This window comes from Aspergillus brasiliensis (assembly GCF_001889945.1).
Source record: "Aspergillus brasiliensis CBS 101740 unplaced genomic scaffold ASPBRscaffold_3, whole genome shotgun sequence".
In the NCBI taxonomy this organism is placed as follows: Eukaryota; Fungi; Ascomycota; class Eurotiomycetes; order Eurotiales; family Aspergillaceae; genus Aspergillus; species Aspergillus brasiliensis.
Window position 1 is genome coordinate 560,878 of NW_027137444.1, and position 24,378 is coordinate 585,255.

At 50.8% G+C, this 24,378-nt stretch overlaps 7 protein-coding genes across 7 annotated transcripts; 3 read left to right on the forward strand and 4 right to left on the reverse strand.

The window, feature by feature from the left end:
- Positions 1-219: 219 nt before the first annotated feature.
- mdm12 (ERMES complex subunit MDM12) lies at positions 220-1,527 on the forward strand (the record flags this gene model as incomplete). The annotated part of the gene is made up of 1 exon (XM_067620554.1): positions 220-1,527. The coding sequence occupies one exon, from the start codon at positions 220-222 to the stop codon at positions 1,525-1,527; it is 1,308 nt and encodes a 435-aa protein (XP_067481552.1).
- A 1,795-nt stretch (positions 1,528-3,322) lies between these two features.
- On the reverse strand, positions 3,323-4,231 carry ASPBRDRAFT_52443 (putative BAP31 domain protein; the record flags this gene model as incomplete). Its single annotated transcript, XM_067626902.1, has 4 exons — positions 3,323-3,701; positions 3,773-3,876; positions 3,929-4,063; positions 4,211-4,231. 4 exons carry the CDS (start codon positions 4,229-4,231, stop codon positions 3,323-3,325), a joined length of 639 nt encoding a protein of 212 aa, XP_067481553.1.
- Positions 4,232-4,703: 472 nt separating this feature from the next.
- dus3 (tRNA dihydrouridine synthase DUS3) lies at positions 4,704-7,055 on the reverse strand (the record flags this gene model as incomplete). Its single annotated transcript, XM_067617319.1, has 3 exons — positions 4,704-4,788; positions 4,846-6,795; positions 6,856-7,055. 3 exons carry the CDS (start codon positions 7,053-7,055, stop codon positions 4,704-4,706), a joined length of 2,235 nt encoding a protein of 744 aa, XP_067481554.1.
- A 4,451-nt stretch (positions 7,056-11,506) lies between these two features.
- ASPBRDRAFT_52445 (zinc-coordinating transcription factor SFP1) lies at positions 11,507-13,684 on the forward strand (the record flags this gene model as incomplete). The annotated part of the gene is made up of 3 exons (XM_067626903.1): positions 11,507-12,156; positions 12,256-13,318; positions 13,370-13,684. The coding sequence occupies 3 exons, from the start codon at positions 11,507-11,509 to the stop codon at positions 13,682-13,684; spliced, it is 2,028 nt and encodes a 675-aa protein (XP_067481555.1).
- Positions 13,685-15,421: 1,737 nt separating this feature from the next.
- Positions 15,422-17,483, reverse strand: ASPBRDRAFT_63004 (transcription initiation factor IIA large subunit). The gene is made up of 4 exons (XM_067628401.1): positions 17,415-17,483; positions 17,161-17,262; positions 15,702-16,780; positions 15,422-15,644 (listed from the first exon to the last, which is right to left on the reverse strand). Exons 1-4 carry the CDS (start codon positions 17,430-17,432, stop codon positions 15,605-15,607), a joined length of 1,239 nt encoding a protein of 412 aa, XP_067481556.1. The 5' UTR covers positions 17,433-17,483; the 3' UTR covers positions 15,422-15,604.
- A 1,612-nt stretch (positions 17,484-19,095) lies between these two features.
- On the forward strand, positions 19,096-21,901 carry ASPBRDRAFT_444965 (uncharacterized protein). The gene is made up of 5 exons (XM_067625206.1): positions 19,096-19,539; positions 19,601-19,674; positions 19,766-19,833; positions 19,884-20,551; positions 20,604-21,901. The coding sequence occupies exons 1-5, from the start codon at positions 19,247-19,249 to the stop codon at positions 21,724-21,726; spliced, it is 2,226 nt and encodes a 741-aa protein (XP_067481557.1). The 5' UTR covers positions 19,096-19,246; the 3' UTR covers positions 21,727-21,901.
- Positions 21,902-22,075: 174 nt separating this feature from the next.
- Positions 22,076-24,049, reverse strand: ASPBRDRAFT_118888 (WD40 repeat domain-containing protein; the record flags this gene model as incomplete). Its single annotated transcript, XM_067617204.1, has 2 exons — positions 22,076-23,545; positions 23,660-24,049. The coding sequence occupies 2 exons, from the start codon at positions 24,047-24,049 to the stop codon at positions 22,076-22,078; spliced, it is 1,860 nt and encodes a 619-aa protein (XP_067481558.1).
- Between the last annotated feature and the right edge of the window lie 329 nt (positions 24,050-24,378).

Below are 24,378 nucleotides of genomic sequence, written 5' to 3' on the forward strand. Positions count from 1 at the left end.
ACGCACCAGCTGCGAGATCCGCCGAAGCGCGACAAAAACAAGCGCCAACTCCGACTCTCCGATTCTCGACGTCACCGACAAGAATGGTCTGAAAGAGCTAGTCGGCCTCGTGTTCGCTTTGTTTCAAATTCCTTCTCAGGGTTTTAGAGCCAAGTCTCGAATCCTTCCTCTTTTTCACTCCGGCATCATCCACGGATAGAAGGCCGGTTTGCACATGTAATGTCCATAGAAGTTGACTGGGGCGCCGCGACCTCCGGTCCCGACGGGGAGGCTCTGGCCGAGCGCATCCGCTCTTTCATTCATGACAAGTTCCAGCAGGTTGCTCTGCCACGCTTTATACGATCAGTACAAGTCCATTCTTTCGACTTCGGGACAATACCGCCTGAGCTCGAGATCAAAGACCTTTGCGAGCCGTTCGCCGACTTCTATGAAGAAGATGAAGACGATGATGCGTCCGATGTATCTGAGGGGCTTGTCTCCGGGCACGGTTCACCGTGGCATGGGACTCATCCAGAGCTCAATGATACTTCTTTTCGCGACGAGACTGCAATAAATCAATCGCTGCGTGATCCTTTCACCGAAGGCTTTCAGCCCGCGGCCTTGCGGTCTCCCATAGCTCTTAGCGACCATCTCAACCCGCATTTTCGTTCCGGCACTCCTGGTATACCGGGAGGTACATCGACCCTAGGCTACCATCTGATGTCACTTGGTGGGCTTTCTGGGACGCAGACACCCCTTGCTGCAGTTGCAGGCGGATCTCCTTTCGCAGGTGGATGGAACGATTCTGGGATGATGGGCCCTGGCAATAGGGGGCGTCCACCGCCTCCCATTTTTACTGCCCACCAATCGCGTCCGGAAGCCGATATAGACAGCAGTAATCCGACTTCGCGTCCGTCAACATCCAGCACCTTACCTTCTCATCCGTCCGGGTCCAATAAGAACAATGGTGATGGAGCAGGCGGTCCTGACCATGGATCACGTCCAGAAGAGCATGGACATTTAGATGACCCTACTTCGGAAGAGCCTCTGCGATTTCCTCGAATGAGAGAGCGCCGGCCCGAGGATTTTCAAGTACTGTGTCACGCCAAATACGCGGGTGATGTGCGGCTGTCATTAACAGCGGAAATTCTTCTGGATTATCCCATGCCCAGTTTCGTCGGACTCCCCTTGAAACTAAATGTCACAGGGATCACGTTTGATGGTGTTGCAGTGGTCGCGTATATCCGCAAGCGGGTCCACTTCTGCTTCCTGTCATCCGAAGACGCGGACGCGCTAATTGGGTCTGATCAGCCGGACGTTGGTGCTCAAACCGAGTATTCGCGCTCTGGCGGGGATGCGACCGTCTCTGCAAAGCGACAGGGGGGCTTACTGCAAGAAATCCGTGTTGAAAGCGAAATTGGCCGGAAAGAAGATGGCAAGCAAGTCCTCAAGAACGTCGGCAAGGTGGAACGGTTTGTGCTCGCACAGGTGCGGCGGATATTCGAGGAGGAGCTCGTCTATCCTAGTTTCTGGACATTCCTGGTCTAGTTGTGCTGTAGATATGGGCCGCGGAAGAACATTGTCAACTCGCATTGGTCTAAACCCATGAGGATTTAGGGTTTGATCGACTATTTGAGTCCTACCGTGTGCTCCAGACCGCCTCGAGCCCACCGATTTGTCAGAAACAGGCACTAAGACTGCAGTGTTTTATATCCAAATTAGCGCATGCACCTCTCCTCCCTAGCGATTGAAGAATCATGCCTTAACTTCCTTCAGGGGCAATGTAGCCACAAACCTCATCGCTTGCGGGAAAGCGTTCCTGGCACAGATCCTTCCTGTCAGACCCCACGGGCATCTGTGTCATACCTGCCAATCATCTTAACAACTGATTGCTCTGTCGCCACCCCCTTGTTTCTCGTGACGTAGCAGTCAATCCAAGTAATTCCTCACTACTACCTTGTATTTGGTAGTAGCAAGCCAGCGAAGTGAAATCCAGGTTTCACACAAGGAGACCTGATGACCACCCTCATAACAGCACAACGGATCCATAGGCAGCTAATCTCTCATGATGCGATTAAAACCGACAATCGACATTGGCTACAGTCCCATTAATTCAGTCCCTAGTTCAAGACACATAATTTACCTAGTCATGCCAAGTTAGCTGACATGAACCCAACCGAACTCTGCAAACTAAAACCTCATGATCCTGTGACAGGCCCACACACCTCGGAACGGCCCCAGGCGGGGAAGAGTAGGGCGGGAACCAGTGGATTTTCTTCACTCACTCGCTTGCTCACTCCATTCATTTCCAGTCATTTCGTCTTTCGTCAGCGGATGATTCCTTCGTTGTTGGGTGGGTCGTCTGTCAGGTGGTATCTACTTCACTTGTCTCTAGCACTTAGAGCAGATTAGCTGATGGAACTGAAGAAGGCAATGCGACGCGAGTAAAAATCACTAATAGGTGCTATTATGAGCTGCGGGAGGAGGATTCATCGGCCGGCCATTATCGACCCAGCAAGTCTGAAAGATGGATTATACCTGGGTATAAGGCAATCATCATCATCAGATGCTATACATGAATAAGCACTAATGATTCGTCGCTGAGGTGGAACTCGTAGGATTGCCTTGATTGTTTCAGTGAGGGACATGGGTGGGGGAGGTTGTCAATGATTTCGGGGTGTTGTAAATGCTATTGTTGTTTCTTCGAGGAGAGAAGGTGTAAGATTTTTGATGTGCGTAAATGAAGGTTCTAGTTCACAGACATTGGATTTGAAGGTTGAGTAGAGTATAAGAGTCCGGTACTTGGTTGTCGTCGTGAGGAAGCTGCGGTGTTGGTCAAAGAAGAACATGACCGCAAGCAGGTGCTTCGGCGTGATCGTTGGTCTCTCTTTCTACATTGGGTTCCTGTCTGAGAGCTTTTAACTACTGTATTCTAAATGTTGGGTATGGCGTAAGGTGGTATCTGTGGGCGTTTTGCTTATGTTTACCGGATACTTGAAATTTCGACATGGACAGTGGTGTTCTTGTTCCATTGTGACTGGTAACTCAAACCCAGATGATCCTAAGTTCGCAATAATAACTTCTTTCCCGGAGAATTGCACCAGCATGATTCACTCCACCAATGCGCTTCAAAATAACAGCTAATTCATTCGACCACCAGGTGGTCGTTGTCAACATTCCGCCTCTTCCAGACTCGAAAGATATGATAACCGAAATGCACATAAGAGGTAGCTTGCAGAAGGCGGGATGCTCTATCAATCAGCCCCAAAGATTGATCAATTCACAGTCCCGACTGGCCTACCAAGCCGATAATCGTATTTCCCGCGACACATCCAAGAGACGTCTACAGGTCCTTCTTGGGAGCCTCACTCTTCTCACCAGACACCTGGTCACCAAGCTTGTGGTATTCGCGGGTGAGACCCTCACATTGCTTCTTCAGGGTCTCGATGTCGCGGTCCTTGGCTTCGAGCTCTTCCTTAAGGCGGCCGATCTCACCGACATCACCGGCCTGCGCAAGACGAGCGGAGTCCTTACCGCCAGCCTTCTTGTCACCCTCGAGAAGTCTGACTCTATCCTCAAGACGGAGAACGTCAAGGATCATGGTGTAAGTACGGTTGAGGATAAGAGACAGGAAGAGGGTGAAACCGCAGAGGTACATGTTGCGCTGCGAGTAGAACTTCCGGGCTTGGACTTCCATACGATCGGTACCGAGAGCGGCAGCTCTGTGACGAAAGCTAGGTCAGTATCTGATTCAGTGCAAAGCTAATAAAGGCTTGGATCATCGGAAGCATACCCCATGGTGCCTCCCTCTTTGCCGAAGGAAGCCAGCTCCAGCTGCACACGGTATACGCGGTTGACGCTATCGATGAAGAGGATGAGGATAAAGATGAATGTGATCTATAGCTCGATGAGTATTTGCAAGTGCTAGTCAATGATTAATTTCACATGCCTTTAATCCATATTGTAATTTAGCTACTATCGGACTTTCCGAAATGAAAGCGAAGAGCTTCCTCTTCACGGTGAACGGAAGAGGGATGATGAGGCCCATAAAAACCGCCATCTCGAACACCAACAGGCAGAAGACCTATAACCATGTTGTAAGCACATGTTGATGCGACACATTATCTGTTCGTTCGGGAGTGCGCGGGTCAGGGGCTGCAGGCTGCAGGCTGCAACAATTCCGGATTCCATGCCATTGTGAAGAGATTTGACAACGAATGGTTATACGTACGAGGCTGTAGTAGAGAGTCATCGTGTCTAAAGTTGTAACTCAGATAAATATCCGACAGATGCTTTAATATGCAAATTGGCTGGTAATCCAGCTGTGGTTGTGGGCTTTGTTTTGCAAAGGTAAACAGAAAGTACGCGGTAGCACGCAAAACGAGTAGAGAGATCCGGAAGATCGAGCGATGTAAAAAGGACAATGTTTGTCAAAGAAGTACTCCTAGCTAGTACACTGGCATGAACAGTGCCAGAATAAAGCAGGACGGTTGGGCAGTTCAGGAGATGAGGTGGTCTTTTTGCAGTTTCTGGTGAGAGGAAGACGTCATTACCGCCCGGAGCTGTGATCGTGCACGTGACTCCATCGGCCGCGGCTCAGCCTGCCGTCTACGTCATAGCAGCAGGTTTATCTAAAGTATGTAGTTCTCATAGATGGCATATGATTGCTAGCTGTGATATGTACATCATCTCTATGCGTTATTCCTAATCTAGACAGCAATTTCTTAACCCTCCGCTTCGTCATACGAGTTGGACTTGTGCTTGGGCTCGAACTTGAAGTCCTTATGAGCCGGTCCGAGGAACATCTCCCTAAAAAGCGTGTTAGACTGAGTTCAAAGATTGAATCGTTTAATGGAAGGTACTCACGAGATCTTGAGCCAATCCTTGTAGTTGGCACTGGCCAGCAGTGTCTCAAGCTCATTCCGGCCTCTGAAAAATGGGGGCCGGTCGTTAATGGAAGGAGGAAGATACTCGAGCAACCCGATAGGTACATAGCGACGAGTGAAGCTCAGCCATTCCATCAAGAAGCGTCTAGTCGTACCGACGCCGTGCTCGTCGGATCCCCATGCCTCCAGGCCATACTTACAAAACTTCTCAATCATTGCCAAACGTTCCGTAGCGGACTTGTCAAGGTACTGGCCCGCCTGGATTTCCTCGAAAAGCCAAGGCTTGATCAGAGGTCCGCGGCCAAGCATGACAGCATCAACACCAGCATGGCTGATGTGGTTATCGTAGTCAACATGGGAGTAGCAGTCGCCGTTGCCAAGGAAGTAGACCTTTCCACCGTTTGGCTGCGTCCGTGCATCAGGCTCCCTGATGGTATCCGTCACCGCGTCAGTCTTCTCGCCCAGGCGCTTGATCAAAGCGGCACATTCAGAGATGTATTCCCAGTTAGCTTGTCTGGTATAACGCTGCTGTCTGCTACGACCATGGAGGGTGATGGCTGCTGCACCCGCGGCGCCATCGTGATGAAGCAGACTGGTTTCATAGCCTCCAAGCAGCAAACGCTCCGTCAGTTTCAAAGCATTCGGGGCATTATCCTTCGTACCCATACGAATCTTGACTGTAATAGGAATCTGGTCCGAAACAGTGTTCATGCCACGAATGATCTTCTCGAGCTTCGACGGGTGCTCCAGAAGAGCAGAGCCAGCACCATCCCGGAAGACAAGGTCAATAGGGCAACCACAGTTCAAATCGATGACACGCAGGTTTGGAGTAACTTTAGCCAGTGCCTCTGTAGCCTTGAACGCTTGCCAAGGCTTGTTTGCTGCAATTTGAGCACCAAATTTCATGTCCTTGGAGTTATCATAGCCTTGCACGATGTCTGCACCGGGGAGAAGCGTGGGAGGAAGCATCTCCGACTCATGGGCCCTCATCAGGGCCCACTCCGACTTGTTACCCTGGATCAATGGCATACTCATTGCCATCTCAGAATAGGTGAATTGTGCGCCAAGCTCGATACAAAGTCTTCGGAAAGGCATGTTGCCTTGAGTAGTCAAAGGCGCCAGCGCTGGTGTCTCGGGCCCGAAGTACAGTCGGCGCTTCTCCGATGGCATGAATGGCGGCTCAACATACATAGCGCGGTTTTCCTCCTTTTCATCCTTCGTCTCTGCATCCTGTTTCTCTCCGTCCTTAGTTTCTCTATCCTTGTTTTCGACATCATTGCTCTCAGCACCCACGGGTGCAGCACGGTGCCGCTTGTGGAGCTCCTTCTCGATGGTCCGGGATGTGTTTTCCAACCAAGCACTATACGGCCCAGCTCTGGGGAAATCCATCTTTCTCCTTGCCAAAGCGATCTTATCCTCCATCGAAGCAACATTCACAGCACCGTCCTCTCCAGCAAAGGGAACAAGCCGCTGGACCTTCTTCTTGCGCTCCTCGTCCTCGATAAGAACCAACTCTTTCCTCCCGTCAGCCGTCTCCCGCTCCTCCGAGTGGGAACCGACGAAACGACATTTCCAGCCCACGAAGCACTTTCCATGAACATCCCAGACGGGGCAAATGCCATTGAACGTCGTAAGATCTTCCCGCTTATGCTCCTTCAAGTATGTGCGCAGGTCATGCTCGTACCGGCACTTTTCACCGAAAGTGCACTCGGCGGGGGAGAATTCAGGCCTGAAGTTCACACTAGAACACAGTCCTTTCGCATCCTCCGATCGACCAAACGTGCGGTTCGTATTCTGACCAGTCTTCTTCTTTTTGTTCTTCTTTCCATTCTTCTCATCGGCGCGACCGTCGTGGTGTGCAGCTTCCGCGGCATCGTCTGCATTCGCTTCGGGAACGGGCTGGCTTCTGGTAGGTTGTTGTATAATGAACCTAGCAGGAGGTCAGTTAGACGGGAGCGGCGCATCGCAGACAAATTGAATCACCACATACTCAGGCTTGATAGGAGCAACGCCCTTCACGCGCGGTGCGGGCGCATCGACCATTTGTTCGTTGGAATCCGCCGAGTCATCGAGTCTCGCCTTCTTCGAGGGTGGCTCCTGGTCTGCAGCGGCTTCGCCAGTCTGCGGATCACGCTTGGGCGCATTGGCCGCTGGAGTGGGCAGCTGTTCATGAGCGGTTGTCGGCTCCATTGTGAACAGTCGCTTTCCTCGAGAGAAAGTAAACTGCTATCTAATCACCAGAAGAGCGCAATGCGAAATTGAGGCTAGAAACAGCGCGTGTAATCCAGACCCTTTCCGATTTCCAAAAGATGCCGGTCGGTCCTCGATTATCTCCGCATTCAACTAATGCGGGCAAAAATTTCGAGGGGTGCAGTTTGTAGCGTTTGCACTGATAAGTGGCGTTGGCGGCAGTTCCAGCGTGGCGGGACGGAGGCGGTCAGGGCGTTGTTTAGTGGCGGTGCGGACCTGCGGACAACTCAATCCCTGGGCCTGAGGTTGCTGTTACGATGGGCGGTATACGCGGTAAAACGGAAGCGATCCTTTGCCGTCGCCTTACCGGGCAACCCTCTCCTCACCCCCAATTACAAGTGTCAAACAGACTAGCGTAATCTTACATACTGGACAAGAGCCCCACCGAAGTTGAACCTAGTCTTGCAGTGCTCACATTTTCTGGGTTTCTAGAAGAACTTAAACAACGCGGTTGTTTTTCCTTGAGGGTGGAGGGGGTAAGGCTATAGATCAGTGCTACTAGAAGTCAGCCACCTGTCGTTAACTTAATTGGCTAACTAGCAAACGCTGTCGGTCTCGCATCGAGCACTGTCGCCCCGCCCGCCCATCGCTGTGATCGATCATACTTGTCGAATGTTACGATGACTGTGGGATATGCTATCCACCACAGTGGCAAAGATCAATCATACTCACTGACAACAGAAACCTTCCTACAAAGTATCATTCCAAGACTGCAGTGGCAGATACTACATCGGAGATATATCCGACTGGCAACCACCATACACAATTATCCCCATCACTTCCTACCTATTAATCAATTTGCTGCCCCCTTAAACTTCAGTAACTACCCAGAAAGTCAATTGCGTCTTGGCAATAAGGTCACAGGACTACGAACACGCCTCTAGCATTGGGCGACTTCGAAACGATGCGAAGATCTCCTGCGCCTCTTACTTTTAGTCACCCTGCTTAGCGCTTGTACCTGCTGATCTCATATGTCCTGATGAGGTTTAACTACCCTCCCCCATGCATGTTACATGTACATTCAACTTCGTCTGTTGTGTAAGCCTACTAACTTACAGATTGAAGTCCGGGAAGAGAACGTCGGGAATGCATCTACTTAGAGTAGTCGTTCAGTGCATATGTAAGATTGTAGATTAGCTGTTTATGGTTTTGAACGACTTCTCAGAGCTATTTACGTATGTATAATGACTGGCCCCTTTTTATTCGCATGTGGATGGGTGGATATGCGTATGGGTTGCTGCAGTATAATCTGCATGAGGCAGGTACAGGTTGAAAGGGTTGTGGTTCGTTGTACGTAGTAAGGTGGATGGGTCATGGGTATCCACATCAAGGGACAAAAGCACATGTGGCATTCTAGGAACCGTGGACTTGGAAATGCAAGGGTGGCAAACTGGTTCTATTTATTGCTGAACGGCACGTATATTTATCGGGGGTCTTTCTGGGATAGTAATATGACTCTCGTAAGCTTACGCAACTGTACGACATAAAATGCGTAGATTATTTGAGGATAGTTATTGAAGTGCTTCGGAATTGTTCAACAGGCATCATGTGCTGTGAGTAGTATCGTGTGGAGTAAGGGAGTATTATTAATTCATGTACATAATCTAACCATGTATGGGATCCGTCACTTGTGCCTCCCAGGCATCCCAGAATGCAGGTGCCTGTTTAGAGTAGCGGCTGTAAGTTGACTACTGTAGGGATGCTCATTGATCAAAGTGCGGCTGGCAGCAATACTCCGAAAAGCGGTATATACTTTATAGCGTACTCCGTACACGCGGAGTCCATCGGGATAATACCTGGTGGATACAGGCGCCTCACTTGACTCGAATTAGGTTCGGTAGAACGCAGCCGAGGTATTCGAGGGTTGAGACATGGATGAAACAAACGGATGGCGCTTGACAGGGGTAGGGGACCAGTAGAGCCGGGGCATCGGTTCAGCTTGCCTAGATAAGTATGAGATTACAGAACATACAACAATCCATGTCGCCTGTACGGAGTAACCCGAGCGGAGTAGTTGAGATTGACTGTAGTTAGTTCTATCAATCCAGCAAAAAAGTCGGTTCATCAAATATTGCATGGTCAAAGTCACTCGACCGATAATGCGGTGAAAGACGGAAGGTTGCCGCTAACCATTAGAAATGCTTCTTCAGTGCTTCTAGTGTTGGAGCCAAGAACCCCCCCCCCCAAGAATATGCCCTAGACTAATTGCATGATTGAGAATGAATGAGAACTCATCCTCCCCGATTTTCGCGGCGATCGGCATCCGGAGGAAAAGGGGCTTGGGTCTCATTCCTGCGATCTCTCACGTCCCAGCCAATACCAGGCGATCTGGTCCATCAGCAGACCATGTTGAGCGGCAGAACGGTGTGTATGTTATTAGTTACTACTGCTAGGCCATTTTAGCGCCCAAGTAGTGAGGGTTTGGGTCTTCCATACACCGAATTCTGTACTTTCGTATAAGAAACGCTCATACAGACCGCCCATTTGCCTCGTTCGCCTACAAGTGAGGCTGCTATACCGTTGATGTCATTGTTATATGGCCAGTGCTGAAAAAGGAGCGATAAGTGGCCGTGCTTCGTGCTTATCGTCATATCGGCTCTAACTGCGGCATACTAGATAGAGATCGGGGCTTACTGGAGAGGGGATCGCGGAGCATAGGCGGTTGTCCTGGAATGTCCGATGCGAATGATAAGGAAGTACTAGCCAATGTTAACCACCAGCCAGACCACCCAATAGCACCATAGAAAGCATTGTAGCCCCTGATACTAAACGTGTGTGGTAATCTGCAGCGACTGCACCCGAACCTTCACTTTCCGGTCCACCACCACAGGAGTTCCTGAATATGAAGACCCCAAGTCAAGTACTAAATTTCGGGTTCTGTGGGGATTTGCGTTGGTTGGACTGTCTAACCGACGCACCTGGGCTTTGGTGTGGCATGACAAGCTTTGGACCCTTTTTGACACCGCCGGAATGAATGATCGGTTTCTAGGACCGGTTCATCGGATAACTTCAGTGTGTGATAGGACTCTCATAGGCTGCAAGCCTCCGAAGGGATCTCAGCCAGGATATAGTGCGCATGTGAACCACGGGTAGGTAGCGTGCTCGCTGAGGGTAGTACGAGACATTCAAGGCTCCGAGAGGAGGTTGTTCCCAGTCACAATGTTGTACAAGCATATTGTATTTGGGGAGAGTCGAGTTATCTGAATCTTCTGAAAAGCGGATGAGCCCGAAATTGAGAAAGCATATCCGCACGAACAGAGTGGGATGGATGGACGTTGCAAGGACAACGACTGGTGAATGAGCTGGTGGACTCACTATGTAGTACTTAGTAGTAGCACCACCCAAAATCCTAACTAATTAACTAGTAGGTCCGTCCCAACAGCTCCGTAATAATACAGAGACCGGGAACAAGAGCGGGGACCATTCCCCGGTAATACAGTTTCATACATACACACGATACAAGGGTGACGCCCCTCTGGATCTCCTGCAGCAGTAGCTACACACCAGTCCACCGCCGTCATCATCATCGACTTTTCGAAGAAGCGCTAGTGACTCGACTAGACTGCAAGCGGTGTCAAATTCATTGCTACTTTAGGGGGGCCCACCTGGCTAGAAGCTGTAGGGAACCAGAAGCTGTGTGCTGGCCTCTGGAGTCAGTGGTCGAAACCTCCCATGGATCCGCCGCCATCCTCATACGTAATAGTAAGTCGCAAGAAGATTCGTCGTTGGGCACTGGGCAGATGCTGGGCAGCTCTGATTGCCTGGAAATAATTCTGGGTGGCCCCAGCCATACGATGACTAAGGCGCTTCTTACCACATCGAGGCAAGTGCGGACATCGTCCGGGATGTACCGTAATCTAGGTCATGAAACGGCCTTGACTAGATCAGGTGCAATAAAACGGTAATGTTTGAGAGTCATCCTAAGGTGGTGCCGTGAATTGCCCCCTCCCCCGGCAAGAACCAGAAAGACAGGCCCAGTCACTTTCAGTAATCATTATTACCTGAACCTTTCCGGTCGTTGCTGCTTGCCGCCAGTTGCTGGGCTTCTTCCTGACTTTGCTGCTGTCGGTGAAATTGGGTGTTGATCCTCGTGTGTGTGTGTGTTGCCCACACCCCCATTCACTTCACCATTCCCCCCATCTTCATCATACTCTTTGGCACCATCCATCATCTTCATCATCATTTACTACTATCATCGCCACCTTCTTTCTCTGCGTCTTTCAAGGCTCTTTTTCTCCTTGTGGTGATTGATTCGACAAGTATTATCGTTACGTCCCGCCACCTTTCCCGAATCCGTCACAGTTCCGCAGCCAAAGCGGGACAACATCCGAGGGTGGTGGACACTCCTTGTGTGATCCCGCCCAAAACCGCCGTCGTGGAATCGTTCCTTCATGCTCGGGTCGTCAGAAGCGACGCATAGTCCTCCTCCTCCTTCTCTTCATTACTCTCCCTCTGTCGGGGACCTCGATTGCGCCTCTACTAGGGACTCGACCCCCGTCACCACTCCCCTTGGGTTTGGCGTACCGTTGCGCAGACCGCATAGGGAAAAGCTCTCGGATTACTCGTGGACTCGAAATTCACTCGACATCGGCGGCGACACGTCCTCACCGTACTTTGACAGCCAGCAACTACACCCTCATTTTGATTCAGATCACGACTTTCCTCTCTTTCCTTCCTCCCCCATACAAACCAACACCATGACCGGTGCAGCCGCTCCGATCGACATTGCCACCCGCCAGAGTTCCGTTTCTCCTCCCGGACAGCAGGCGTCGAATCTGACGTCTGCTTTGCAAAGAGCTGGTAATGGAGAACGGACAGGCAGTTTATCTCATGCAAACGGTGTCGGACTCAGCGTCTTCAAGGCTCCCCCTCCTCGCAAAGACTCCATCGGTGCAGCTACCGCACAATGGGGTAATGGAACGAAACCCATCTCAATGTCCGGCTCCAACCGCGATAAACCCCGCCGTGAGTCTTTGGCAGGAAGTTTAGTTGGTGGAATGAGTTGGGGTGGCGTGTCTGTTGGCAGTTGGATTCGCGATGAGTGAGTGTTCTTGTCATAGTGGAGATCTATCGGATTCTCCCCCCTCCTTCCGATCGCGCAAGTGCTTTGGCCACTGGAAGCTGACGATGAACCATTTAGCATAATCATGACCGGTACTTCTCCGTTCACTTTTCAGTCACCTTCATTTCATTCATCCTCATATCTACCCAAGCTGGAAGCGAACTTTATGCGCGACTTCAATTGCTGTGGGGTGACCCTCCCGACGCTTCACGATCTTTTGCAGCACTATGAGGAAGCCCACGCCACCAAGTCACCTCAGCAGGGACACCGACCTAGTCAAGGCGACAGTAGAGCAGCCTTGGCTGCTGTTGCGATGGCGCAGCAGCAACAGGGTCAGCAGAACAATAACCAGGGCCGTGGATTGCAGCCAGATAGGACTCTGGACATGCAGCGAAAGATGACTCACACCCCACTCGCTCAGCAGCATTCGGATATGGATACTATCGATGACATGGAGCTCGATGAGCCGATGGGTGATCACGACGCCGCCACTGCACAGCTGTTCGCGCCTCAGTCGCGTGATGGAAGTCAAGGAGGGTTTGGCAGTGCCAACCAAAGGGTCCCGCATCTGAATCTATCGATGCTTCCAGGACACCAAGGGTTCAAAGGCTCTCAACCCGGTACCCCCGTTGCTTCTGGGCGCCCTCTGTCGCTGCAGAATAATCCAACGGTCTCCTCCGTCAATACGCCTACTCTGATGGCGAACCCTCTGCAGAACTCACAGTTCCGGACCACACCAGACTCGTCTGCACCTGGGACGCCGGCGGAACTAGATGACAGCATGGTTGGTGGTTTTGGAGATCTGTCCATGCAAAACCCGATGATGCAGGGTCAGGCGCAGTTCGGAAGATTCGCTGGGAACAACAACGATATGGTGGACTTGTGTATCGACGAACCAGCCAAACGATTATTCAGTCCCACCGGCGGAATCAACACCCCCAATGCTCACTTTAAGCTGAGTGGAGCACAGTATGGTCCTAACAGCGAAATTGCTCGACGGATCCGAGAGCAGCAGTTATTGGCAGGTGTCCCTGATACCACCGCTCTCCTACCCAACGAGGAACCCAAGCCTTTCCGGTGCCCAGTTATTGGCTGCGAGAAGGCGTACAAGAATCAGAATGGTTTGAAGTATCACAAAGCTGTAAGTCTTTTCAGTCTTAAAACATATTTTGCTTGCCTAACCGTATTCTAGCACGGCCACAACAACCAGCAGCTTCACGACAACGCAGACGGCACCTTTTCCATTGTCAACCCCGAGACCTCCACGCCATATCCTGGAACACTTGGTATGGAGAAAGAGAAGCCCTACCGCTGCGAGGTCTGTGGCAAGCGTTATAAGAACTTGAACGGTCTTAAATACCACAAGTCGCACTCGCCGCCATGCAATCCTGATTTCCAGCTTGCTGCAGGCAGGAATCTGGCTTTTGGTGGAGGCGTCATGCAAGGGCAGAACATCAACGTTGCTGGGGCTGGCCTACCTGGCATCGGTGAAGAGGGTCTCTTATAAGGTTTCCATATCACGAACGGCATGCAATTCAATTTTACGCATCATTATTCCCACACTAATTCGACACGACGATTTTTGATGGCCTCGTCGCGCGGAATACGATTTAATGATAGGTTTGGTGGCTTGGAGTTAATGGTATGAACGTCATGTCAATCGCGGTTTGGGACGACCGTGCTTTGGTCTGGTAATAAATCAGTCCTGTCAAGACTTTGAAGAAGATATTCCATGACTCATTAACCGATAGACGTATCGGCGTGGGTTCTCTGGTTTATTTTGCTTGCTCCTGGCATTTGCTTAGCTTTGACGGTTATGTGTATTCGGGATCAAAACAGAAAGTTGGGTTTTTCATTTGTCGTCTTCCATTGTCACGTCTCCATTTCGGGGCTCCTTCGCTATCCACGGTGCGGAGTCATTCATCCACAACTTTCACAGGCTTGTCATGCCCTGCAAAGAAAATCTGGAGTACGGTTACGATAGGACGATCTTGGGTTTGAAAAAAACAAACGAAAAGCAATTTTAGCGCAAGGGTTTCTGCTGGATATGCAAAGTCGGAGCAACGCGGTGGTTGTCGTTCTTTGCCTTGCTCTGGCACAATGAGGTTTCGCAGCTTGGAGACAAGGGTTAACCAGGAAAGAGTAACTACTGGTGGTACTCCGGCGTCAATCAGTTCTGTAGATAATTTTTTTTTCTCTTTTTGCTTTTTTTCAGACCGGCTTCTGGCTCTTACTTACACTGCGTGTTCTGTGTCTTTATCCCTTTGCTATTTTGCTGTCACTACTTCCTTCCGTTCTTGCGTCTCTGTTCTCATTTGCCTGTGGTGTTGTTGGAGAAACATGGGACTTTCGAACTGACTGGCCGAGTCGCTGATAGAGTTTTTTTTTTTTTTTCTTTCTTCTTGCTATGTTATTGTTGCTTGTTTCGTGTGCTTGTTTACTGAGATTCCCGTTTCGATCGAAGGTTTGACTGCTTGGTTGCTTGCTTGCGGAAAAAAAAAAGGGCTCCTTCTTTGCTAAATTATCTCAAACAAAAAAGTCTGAACATGAATCAATTTCACTCCATATTATTATTCTCTCTCGGGTATGCTTGCTGGATAGTTAGTTGATCAGTTAGCTAGCTTGATTATTAATATCATGTAATTAATTCTTTCGCTTGATGGGTGATAAATAGCAAGTAGTACTAGGTAGTGTTTTGATGTAGTTTAGTGATGCTTAACGACTGAGTTACTTGTATCGTGATTGTTTGGGATTGTTGAACGAGGATTATTTGGGCAAATTTAGCTGGATAGGTCTATTGACTGGGATACCAGATTTGTAACTATCTCACTGTCGAACTTTAAGGCTAACTAGTCACCATTCAGAATGAATTAGAGTAGCATGTGCTACACGTGATCGTTTAGTTTGACTTATTGATCTTCGTCGTATCACCTGACTGCTCTTTCTTTGCCTATACGGTGTGTGTAGTACAGAAAAAAGCAAGAAACAATCTGTCATTCATTTCAGATATGTTACTCTAATACAGCTGAAACAGAATAGGAACCGCCGTCCACCCCATAATGAGCGCCACATACATCCAATGTGGGGAAGAAGAAAAAGGTATGAGGGATAAGGGTGTTCATCAAAAGCAAAGGGGCAAATCAGGAATCCCGGTGTTGTTTGTTTACTTCGTGAAAATCAAATCGTCATTTGAGGCAAATTTCCGCTTGCACCGACCATCCAGACATAGTTGGAAGAAGAAGGAAAAAAAAAAGAACCAGATATGGGTTTCGTTGCTCATAGAATCCGAGTCAGATCTGGGGTTTTTACATGCTGAGTATAATGGGGGTTCGGAAATAAGGTGAGTAGAACAGATGAAGAAGATGTATGGAGAAGAGGATACACGATCTGGGGCTATCCAGAGCAAGTGGGAGGCGCTCACACCTGTCTACCACTCGAACTCTCCTTGACCTTTGTGGAAGACGTATCTATTCACTCGTTAGCGGGAAATAGAGATATGGAACAAATGAGACTGGTGTACTTACTCCTTGCCACCGGTGGTCAAGATACCATCTTTGAGGGTGCACTTCCACTTGTTCTTCACGCGTTGTACCTTATCGTAGGTGCAGAGCATGACCTGTCCTACGGCATCTTCAGCATCATGATCCTCCGCAACAAGGTCATCAGGATCGTCAAGATCAGAATTGATGGCGTCTTCATCATCCTCATCCCTTTCATCATCACCACCTGGGCCGTCAAACTGAGCACCTAGGACCTTGGGCGGATGTGATGAGGAGCTAGCAAGTTCTGACTCATCAGTAGGCACAAGCCCACGAGCCAATGGTTTGGATGAGTAGTCATGCTCGTCGAGAGGCAGCATTAGACCACCGCCTTCCAGCTGGAGCATCCGTTGTCTGAGATGTTCACGAAGCAGACGATCACCCTCTCCCCCTTGGCGTTCGGCAGCTTCCCGCCTCCGTGCTACCTCAGCCTTCCATGCCGACAAGGCATCATCACCCGCACCGTCCGTTTGAGTATTTCCGACGGGGGGTTGAGACACAGGGGGGTACCCCGGTTCTTGCTTGATCTGTGGAGGCTGCCCGTTGGGCACATGCTGCATAGTTTGGGGGCGCTGCTGGCCCGGTATGACCATGGCTGCCTGTGCCTGTGACTGTGCTTGCAGCTGACTGACGGAGTTGGCAGCTGCAGCGCCGTAACGCTGACGAAGCATGTTGGCAGCCCGTTCCTGCGCAGACTGGGGGTTGTTTGAGTTTGGCATCATCATGTTATTCATGGGGATCATCCCGGGCTGACCGTTGACACCGGGTTCGGTCTTAATGTGCGGTTGTTGTTGACCCATGGCATTGGGGGCGGCCCCAACCGGAGTAGGAGCTTGAAGCGGAGGTGCCGTAGCGGGAACGGACTGGGGGAGATGTTGCTGGGGAGGAGGGGGAGGAGGGACATGATGCTGTGGCTGAGGGGGGGGACCAGGCCGAGGAGCATTTGACGGCACGGTTGCTGTAGGAGGGAGGATGTTTTGCGTCTGAGGGGGAGCGGGTTGCGGCGGCGGGGGATCCCAAGGGAAATGAGCGACACCCAATGAGGAGAGCTTCTTTTGCCAACTCTGCGGGGGCGAAGTATTAGCATACGAAGTGTATTAAGTTAACGGGAGATATTGAATGGGGGGCAAGGAGCAAAAGGGTCAAGCGATAGGTATAAGAAGGACTGAGACGGAGAGGTGAAGGGGGAAACGGGCAGCGAATGACGATGCTGAGGCGGCTTGGCAGGGCCGACTAGGGCGGGTAAAAGCGGCGCGGTATAAAAAGAGACTCAAAAGCAGGCGATGCCCCCAGGCGGCCGCCCTTCCCGCACCTCTCGGACCCCGCTTGGGGCGTTCTCCCCCTGGGGCCTCAACAACCCCCAAAGCCATCTCATCTCGACTGATCATGACCTCAAAAGAATCCCCAACCAAAGGAAAAAGATAGATATTGATAGAGCACTAACCTTGCGCAAATCTAACAGTGTTTGCTGGTCCACTCCACTTTCCTCGAAGTCCACCTGGGAGCCATCACAGACCTCCTGGATGACCCGATCGAACACCGTGCCCTAGGGATAACTGGTATGAGCCAACAATCTCACATGGTCATGATGGGATTAGAGCGGGAAAATGGAGATCTTCGAAGGGAGTATTGGGCCACAATTCAGGATCCTTGAAGTCTCCAGCTCTGACAAGGTTTGCTTATAAAAGATGCACTCACCACCTGCTGGTTCGACATGATCGCTGCTGGGATAAGACAAGGACGAAAGTCGCTTTGTTAAGCCAGGTGAAAGGAAATTTAATGAAGTAGGGGTCAAATAAATTTGCTCTGTCTTCTAAGAAGAATAGAAAAAAGGACGGGGCCTATTAACACACGAGAGCTCGACGTGAATGGTGTTGTCGGGCTTATCACAAGTAAAGCCTCGCCGTCGCAGCGGTCGCTTGCCACGGGCGAATGCGACAGTTGAGTCTCCACAACCACTACTTCCGACCACCCTTAAACTTTCACTGCTTCTGTAGATGGTCTTTCTTACTTCAAGAATTCAATATCAGAGGTCTCAGCGCGTGATGATTCGTAGATTGCCGGGGGAATGCCGGGAGTAAGAGTGAAAGCAAGGCAGGCGTGCCGGAGGGATGTGGTTGAGGTGAAAGTCGCTCTCTCCGGGCGAAATCCGCCTTCCTCCCGCCTGCTTAGTCACCACAACCGCTAGTCCCTAGTGGGAGGTCCGGGGGATCTGCTCCCGGCGGAACTTGAGACGTTGCTCTTGGACTTTTGACTTTGGAGTCTCCAGTAGTCCCAGGCTCGACCTCTCCTCGCCACTTCTATTCGAATCCTTCGATGGCAGGTTAGCGTGTTTCAGACCTCAGAATTCAGTCACCATCTGTCAGACTCGTGGTTGTGTGTGACGAATCACGTCTGATTTCGTCTAGTCGACTCACTGTAAAGGCAGAACTTCACCCAGAGCTTCTCTCTGAATTCACAATAAGGTAGTCAAAAAATATTCATCGTTCTCAATTCCAGTGGCTGACAAGTCAATTTATAGTTCCTGGAGCCCTTTGAACAACCAGCACGTGAGGCGGTCAAAGAAACTCAACACTTTCCTTTTTCAACCCGGGAAGTTTCCTATAAGAACGGACTTTGCCAGGAAGCGAAGTATACAATTCTGCACAAGCTTTTATTCCTCCTTTCGTCTCAAGGGACTCGCATGCTACCGTCTATTCTAGATTTCATATAACCAGAGTGGTAGGATACTATAGGATTGCTCCCCATTCTTAGACGAAAGATCCCTTTGGTTGCAAATCAATACGCCATAATCAAGCTCGGATGTAGCCGATTAAAGTGCAAATAGCATTTTTGTGTCTTTACTGCTTCAGAACCGGAACGAATGCTTCAAATGCTTGGTTCACTCGCCAAGGGAAGTGGCAGTCACGAATCAGATCAAGGCACACTATGGGACGGTTTTCTTGTTGATGCAAACTATCCCAGTGGATATCAGCACGCGTACAGGCGCAGTAAATGGCAGATCAACTCTATGCTCTTCTGACTGCTATACTCCCGTTGAAGATGCTCGGTTAGGATCGGGGTGTGCTAGTTTACTGATGCGGAAGCAATGCCCTTTGTCAACAATCAACCCAACACAATCTTCATATAGTCTTCTATTATACTCCATATCACTTTATTTCCTTATCCACTAATCAATATAATATGGTAGAAAGCTCATCTTTCGGTTCCCTGATGAGGATGGGTGCGAAGGTAATAAGGTGGATGAGCAAGAGGTGTACAAACGAGTGGTGAAGCCAGGTACAGTCACATATACGTAGGCTTCAAGTCTTCTTGATCCTCTGCCACTGCTAGTCTAAATTGGCAGTCCCTAATGAGGCAATATGTTAGGGTTCTTCCCCCAACCTGCGGAGCTTACCCGATCTCGGCAAGGCGCGGGTGGGGATTGACAGCCGAACCTTGACCGTTCATCTTCTCCACTTCATATTGTTCTCCAACCATCTAGGCTCTAGGTTGCTATAGCATTAACCTAATGTTGCCGGCGATAAGATATGAAACGAAAAATTGACGCCGTTCCGGAGGCCATGGTGCAACGATGGTGCCGACCGCCCCTCTCATGCCGCTTTTGTCGAGCGAAGAAGCTGCGATGTGATCGTACTCAACCCTGTCCGAATTGCGTTCTGAGAAAGGTACCTTGCGAGTATTCAGGCCAGGCTCCATCGGATAATTCGGACGAACTGCGGGGAGCTCATCTATCTGGGAAGCAGCCCACTGCTGCAACGATCTCCACACAACAACCAGCACCAACTATACCGTCCACCTATAGTCAGACCACAACCGCTTCGTGAGTGGGAGCCATCATTTGGGAGGGTCATTTTGGCTATTTTGCTGACACAATTGATAAGAGATGTGAATGACATCTTAAGCCGGGTTAATAGGCTAGAAGAGGCAGTCTTCGACCGATTTCATGTTCCCCAGGGTGAGTTATATTTTTCGAGTTAGAATAATTTCCGCCAGACAAGATACTCAACCTGACTGGGAATTCGGACCTCTATCTGACGCAGATCTAGATTCACTTGGTACTACTACTTCCCCTCAAGGCAGCACCACCTCGAACCCGAGCTTGATAACAAGTAGCGTATGTGTTTCCTACAATATTAGGCCTTCGCAAGCTAAAGCATTCCTCAGCGACAAGGCCCGAATAATGGATGTGTCACTCCACTTGCATCATTATCTCGATCTTCATCACAAAGACACATTGCTAAACTTTATGACCTCATGCGAGATGCACAGAGCCTATCCAGGTGTCTTCCTCCCTGGACCCAGGCTCGACAACTACTAAACCACTTCGACGTAGCCATTCAGCCAACATTCGGAGTCTTCCACATCCCATCCACAAGAAAAATATTAGATGAAACATACAGGGGCATACTCGAGGGCGAGGAGCCGAGCCCTACTGTCTTGGTACTGTTGTTCAGTATTTTTGCCGGTGCTGTTCTGGTTGCGACCCCCGAGCTTCTGCAGAAGCTCAGCGCAACACAAGCCGAAGCTAAAGCAGCCTTCACGACATACGTGCGTTTGGCTATCTGTATAATTGACAACCCAATGCAACCAGTGCCTCCATCAACAATGGCTCTCGAAGCCATCACCGCCTTGGCCCGCGTTCTCTTCCATGCGGATTGGTATTCTCACAAAGCCCAAGCACTCAGAATCGACGCAATATGCATGGCTCGATCGATGCAAATTCACCGTCTAGACACGGCCAAAAAGCAAGAGGAAAGGAAATGTTCGGGATACAACGTCATCGAGGTCGAAGTACAGCGACGAGCATGGTGGCACCTAGTCTCCTCCGACTGGTAATTGCCTTCTCCATTTTCACATCCCTTCCAACCCTACTAACAGCCACAGGATCACATCATTCTCGCAAAGCCCACAAGAAGCCACATACCTCATACATCCGAAACACATGAGAGTCAACCATCCAAGCAACATCGACGACGAATTCTTGAATACCACGGGACCAGAGTACAGCTTTCCCCTATCAGTCCCAACTTCAATGTCAGTCTTCATCTTCAGAATCCAGTACGCAGAACTATGCCGCGAAATCATCGACACACTCGGCTCCACGCTCCTCGAGTCCGAGCAGCCCGACTACGAGACCCTCCTCGAAATCGACCGAAAATTCCACACCTTCATCCAATCCCTGCCAACCTTCTTCCAAATCGACCCCGACAGCATCCAAAAAAGCCAAGAGATAATCCAACAAAGACCCTATCTTGCCTGGCAACGAACCGTCGGCCATCTCAGTTTCCACCTCCGCTTCTGCCGCCTCCACCGCCCCTACCACCGTGAAGGCCTAACGAACCCCAAATACGCCTACTCTCGACTGACCTGCATTCGCTCCGCCCAAACGGTCCTCGACCTCCGCCACTCCCTAAAAGACACAGGCGTTCTCGCTGGCTTCAACCCCTCCGATTATAGCCTTGTCATGAACCATGTTTTCTTCGCCGCCATGGTCCTGGCCACGGACGTCTCCATGAACCCAGCTGCTCCAGGCGCAGATACTCGCAAGCAGGAAGTCTTGGATATTATCCGTGTGCTTGAGAAATCGCAGAATGAGTCGGTGTCGCTCATGGAAGCTATCCGGAAGAACACGCAGACGTTGTTGTCCATTCTTCAGGATGCTCAGAGGGAAGTGCAGCAACCAGCAAGCTCACCTGTAAGAAACGATACTATAGCCGTGGCTTCCGGAGCAGGTGATACGATGTCGGGCGCTACTACGCCATCACAGCCTCGGCCTGTCGGAGTGGATGAGAACATGACAAACGTGGCCAGTGGACAGCTTCCGTTCACCGATGGTATGTCTGGCTCGAGCCCCGAAGACGAGGGTCCAATGTGGAGCGGAGCAAGGAGGGATAGCTGGGGTCAGCTGTGGTCTGATCTCTTCAATGTGGCGCCTGAAATGGATGAGCTGCAGTGGGATCTGTTGTTGAATGATTCTGACTTGCCCCTTCAGTCGAACTTTTATTGATGGGCAAGCCGCATAGCCCTCACTAGATCCTGGGCTGACCATCTTCTATCCTTATTCGTACCTTGAAGCGGACTAAGGCGCAAAAGCCAGAAGACGAGCAGTGATGAGTATGCGACTTTCTATACAAGAATCTCTGACAGCTATTATACGGTCAAACCTAGATACAAACGCCGATTACCAATAACACCCCTCCCACCCCATGATTCCGAATATGTGCCCCCAATGTACTAAACACCAATAGAACCAATGATATCTAAGACAAACCCAGTCTGCGATACCGAACCCGAAATATAGTCATCGAAGAGAAGAAAATAACAAGATGAGGAGAAATTGCAGATGACAAACCAATTTACCGAATGGTCATGGATTTGGTCATCTGAGCCTTGCTGCCAACACCACCTTCCCGAGAGGCAGCAGCGCTGGTTCCAGGCTTGCGCTCGAAGATCTTCCAGAACTTCAAACTCTCGTCAGCAGCCGCGGTGGCCAGGAGTTGCCCATCTGGGCTAAGACAACTGTGCAGCACACGAGTCTCGTGGGCCGGAATCTCGACGTTCCGGACTAGAGTGGGATAGCTCCAGATGCTCAGCGAGTTATCGGGGAAACCACTTGAGCTAACAATCTCGCGGTAGTGGTTGCTCCATCTCAAGCTGGTGACCTGGGAGCCGGTGTCGATGCTGTTCGTACGAGCACCAGTGGTAGTGTTCCAGAAGTGGATGTGGCGATCATAAGAACCTCCACCAGTGGCAAGCAGATTCAACTGCCAGGGGCACCAACTGAGGGCCTTGACGGCAGCGCGATGATTGGTCTTGGTGAACTTGGGCGCGCTGAGAGAGCGAGCATCCCAGATATTGACCAGATTGTCGTTACCACCGGTGGCGAGCTGAGCACCATCGGGCCTCCACTCCAGACCACAGACTTCAGAGGTGTGCGAGACCAGCTCGGCAACCTTGTGCTGTGCGATGCGAACATCGTGGTTGAATACCAGACCACTGCGGGCACCGGTAGACAAGGTGTGCTTCGACCAACCCATGACACCTACGCGCGAGTCATGGCCAAACATACTGCGAAGCTTGGTTCCTTCCTCGACATCCCAGATTTGAACTTCACCAGTCCCGAGGCCGACTCCGACATAGGCGCCGTCACCACTCCACTTGACACTGCTCACGTATGTGTCAGGTGCAGTCTCCAGCAGGCAGCTGACCGTCCCTGAATCGGCGGACCACACGTACACATTGCGCTCCAAGCCAATTGCAACCTGGTTTCCAGAGCTCCAATCCAACAGATTGAGATAGTAATCGTCAAGGAGTCCAGGGGCATCCAGAACACGCTCAGGAGCCGTTTGGACACGACGGCGGAATTGAGCAGACTGGGACTTAGCAGGCTTGAGAGGGCGGTTGTACTGAGCGCGCAAGTCAATCGGCTTGGATGATTCTGGGGGTGGCGGCTTGAAGGCCAGGATGCGAGTGTTCAGGTTGACGCCACAGGCATCTGCCAACGATGACTCGTACGCTACAGCATCGGGTGCTGGCTTGGTGTAGGAGGTGGTTGGCTCGTTATCCTCGAGTCCAAGGCTTTCAAGAGCTGCGGTGATATCTTCATCGGTTCCGCGGCCACCAATGTCGAAAGCACTGGCAGCATTGGCCAGAACGGAGGACCCATCGCCGCTGCTGGTCTTTGGTCGTTGGCTTTCCTCTGGCTTGGCCGTGCCAGCAGTCACGAGACCCTCACTGGCAGTACGGTTGGGAATAAATCTGTCACCCGCGGTGTGGGGAATGCGAACGGTTGTCTTTCCTGACCTCGTAGCCCGAGTGGTGATCTCCTTTCTGGGCGCTTCTTTTCTTGATACCTCCTTCTTAGGTGCCTCCTTCTTGGGTGCCTCCTTCCTGGGCAGCTCTTTCCTGCTCACCTCCTTGGTCACCTCCTTCCTCACGACCTCTTTCCGGAGGCGCTCCTTGGTAGGAGTCTGTGACGAAGGACCAGTACCAGTCAGGGCCCATTCTGAGACACCCAGCTCAAGGTGTCTGGGAGACTTGCGCGTGCGAGCACGAGCAATGTTGGACTTGGGAGATTCGCGGTAGTTGCGGGCTGTCCTCGAGACAGACTTGGCGAAGTATGAAGAGAGGTTACCACCATAGACGGACTTTCCATGCTCCTTGCCCGATTCTTGAGCACCACAAGGAGTGAATGGCGAGGAGTGGTTTGACGTCACGCTTCCTGCGCGCGCGCGGGGTGAAGGCGTAAGGGGCATGCGGCCACCGGCCGTCTTAGTGGAGAAGATCCCATGGTGAGTCTTCACGGGAGTCGATACTGTAGGTGTAGCCATGCTGATATATGATTATTTTCGAGAAATAGGACAGGGTATCGGGAGAGAAGAGCCTTCAAGGTCCGTTTGAAGGGCCAATTCCAGTCACACACTGGCTTGGACACGGGACGAAGAAGACCTAACTGCGATACTGTAGTATTGAATGCAAGCAGGGAATACCAATCCCACGCAATATGGTATGCAATTAGTAGCAGATAAAAGGCAAAGCACAAGAAAGATGATGGAGAGGAGGAAGAGGAGGGGACGGGGGTGAAGGAGGAAAAGGGAGTAAATAAAGGATATAGTTCTGCTCACCCATGGCAACGCCGGTTACTGGAGGTACGGCTGCC

Excerpts from the sequence above, each read along its gene's own strand:
- ASPBRDRAFT_63004 (XM_067628401.1), bottom strand. Across the intron at positions 16,781-17,160 it reads CACTGTTAGATTTGCGCAAG|AGTTGGCAAAAGAAGCTCTC; the intron begins GTTAGTGCTCTA and ends TCGCCCCCGCAG. Across the intron at positions 15,645-15,701 it reads TTGACCACCGGTGGCAAGGA|ATACGTCTTCCACAAAGGTC; the intron begins GTAAGTACACCA and ends ACGAGTGAATAG.
- ASPBRDRAFT_444965 (XM_067625206.1), top strand. The coding sequence starts at position 19,247 with ATGAAACGAAAAATTGACGCCGTTCCGGAGGCCATGGTGCAACGATGG. Across the intron at positions 19,675-19,765 it reads CCGATTTCATGTTCCCCAGG|ATTCACTTGGTACTACTACT; the intron begins GTGAGTTATATT and ends ACGCAGATCTAG. Across the intron at positions 19,834-19,883 it reads CGAGCTTGATAACAAGTAGC|CGACAAGGCCCGAATAATGG; the intron begins GTATGTGTTTCC and ends AGCATTCCTCAG.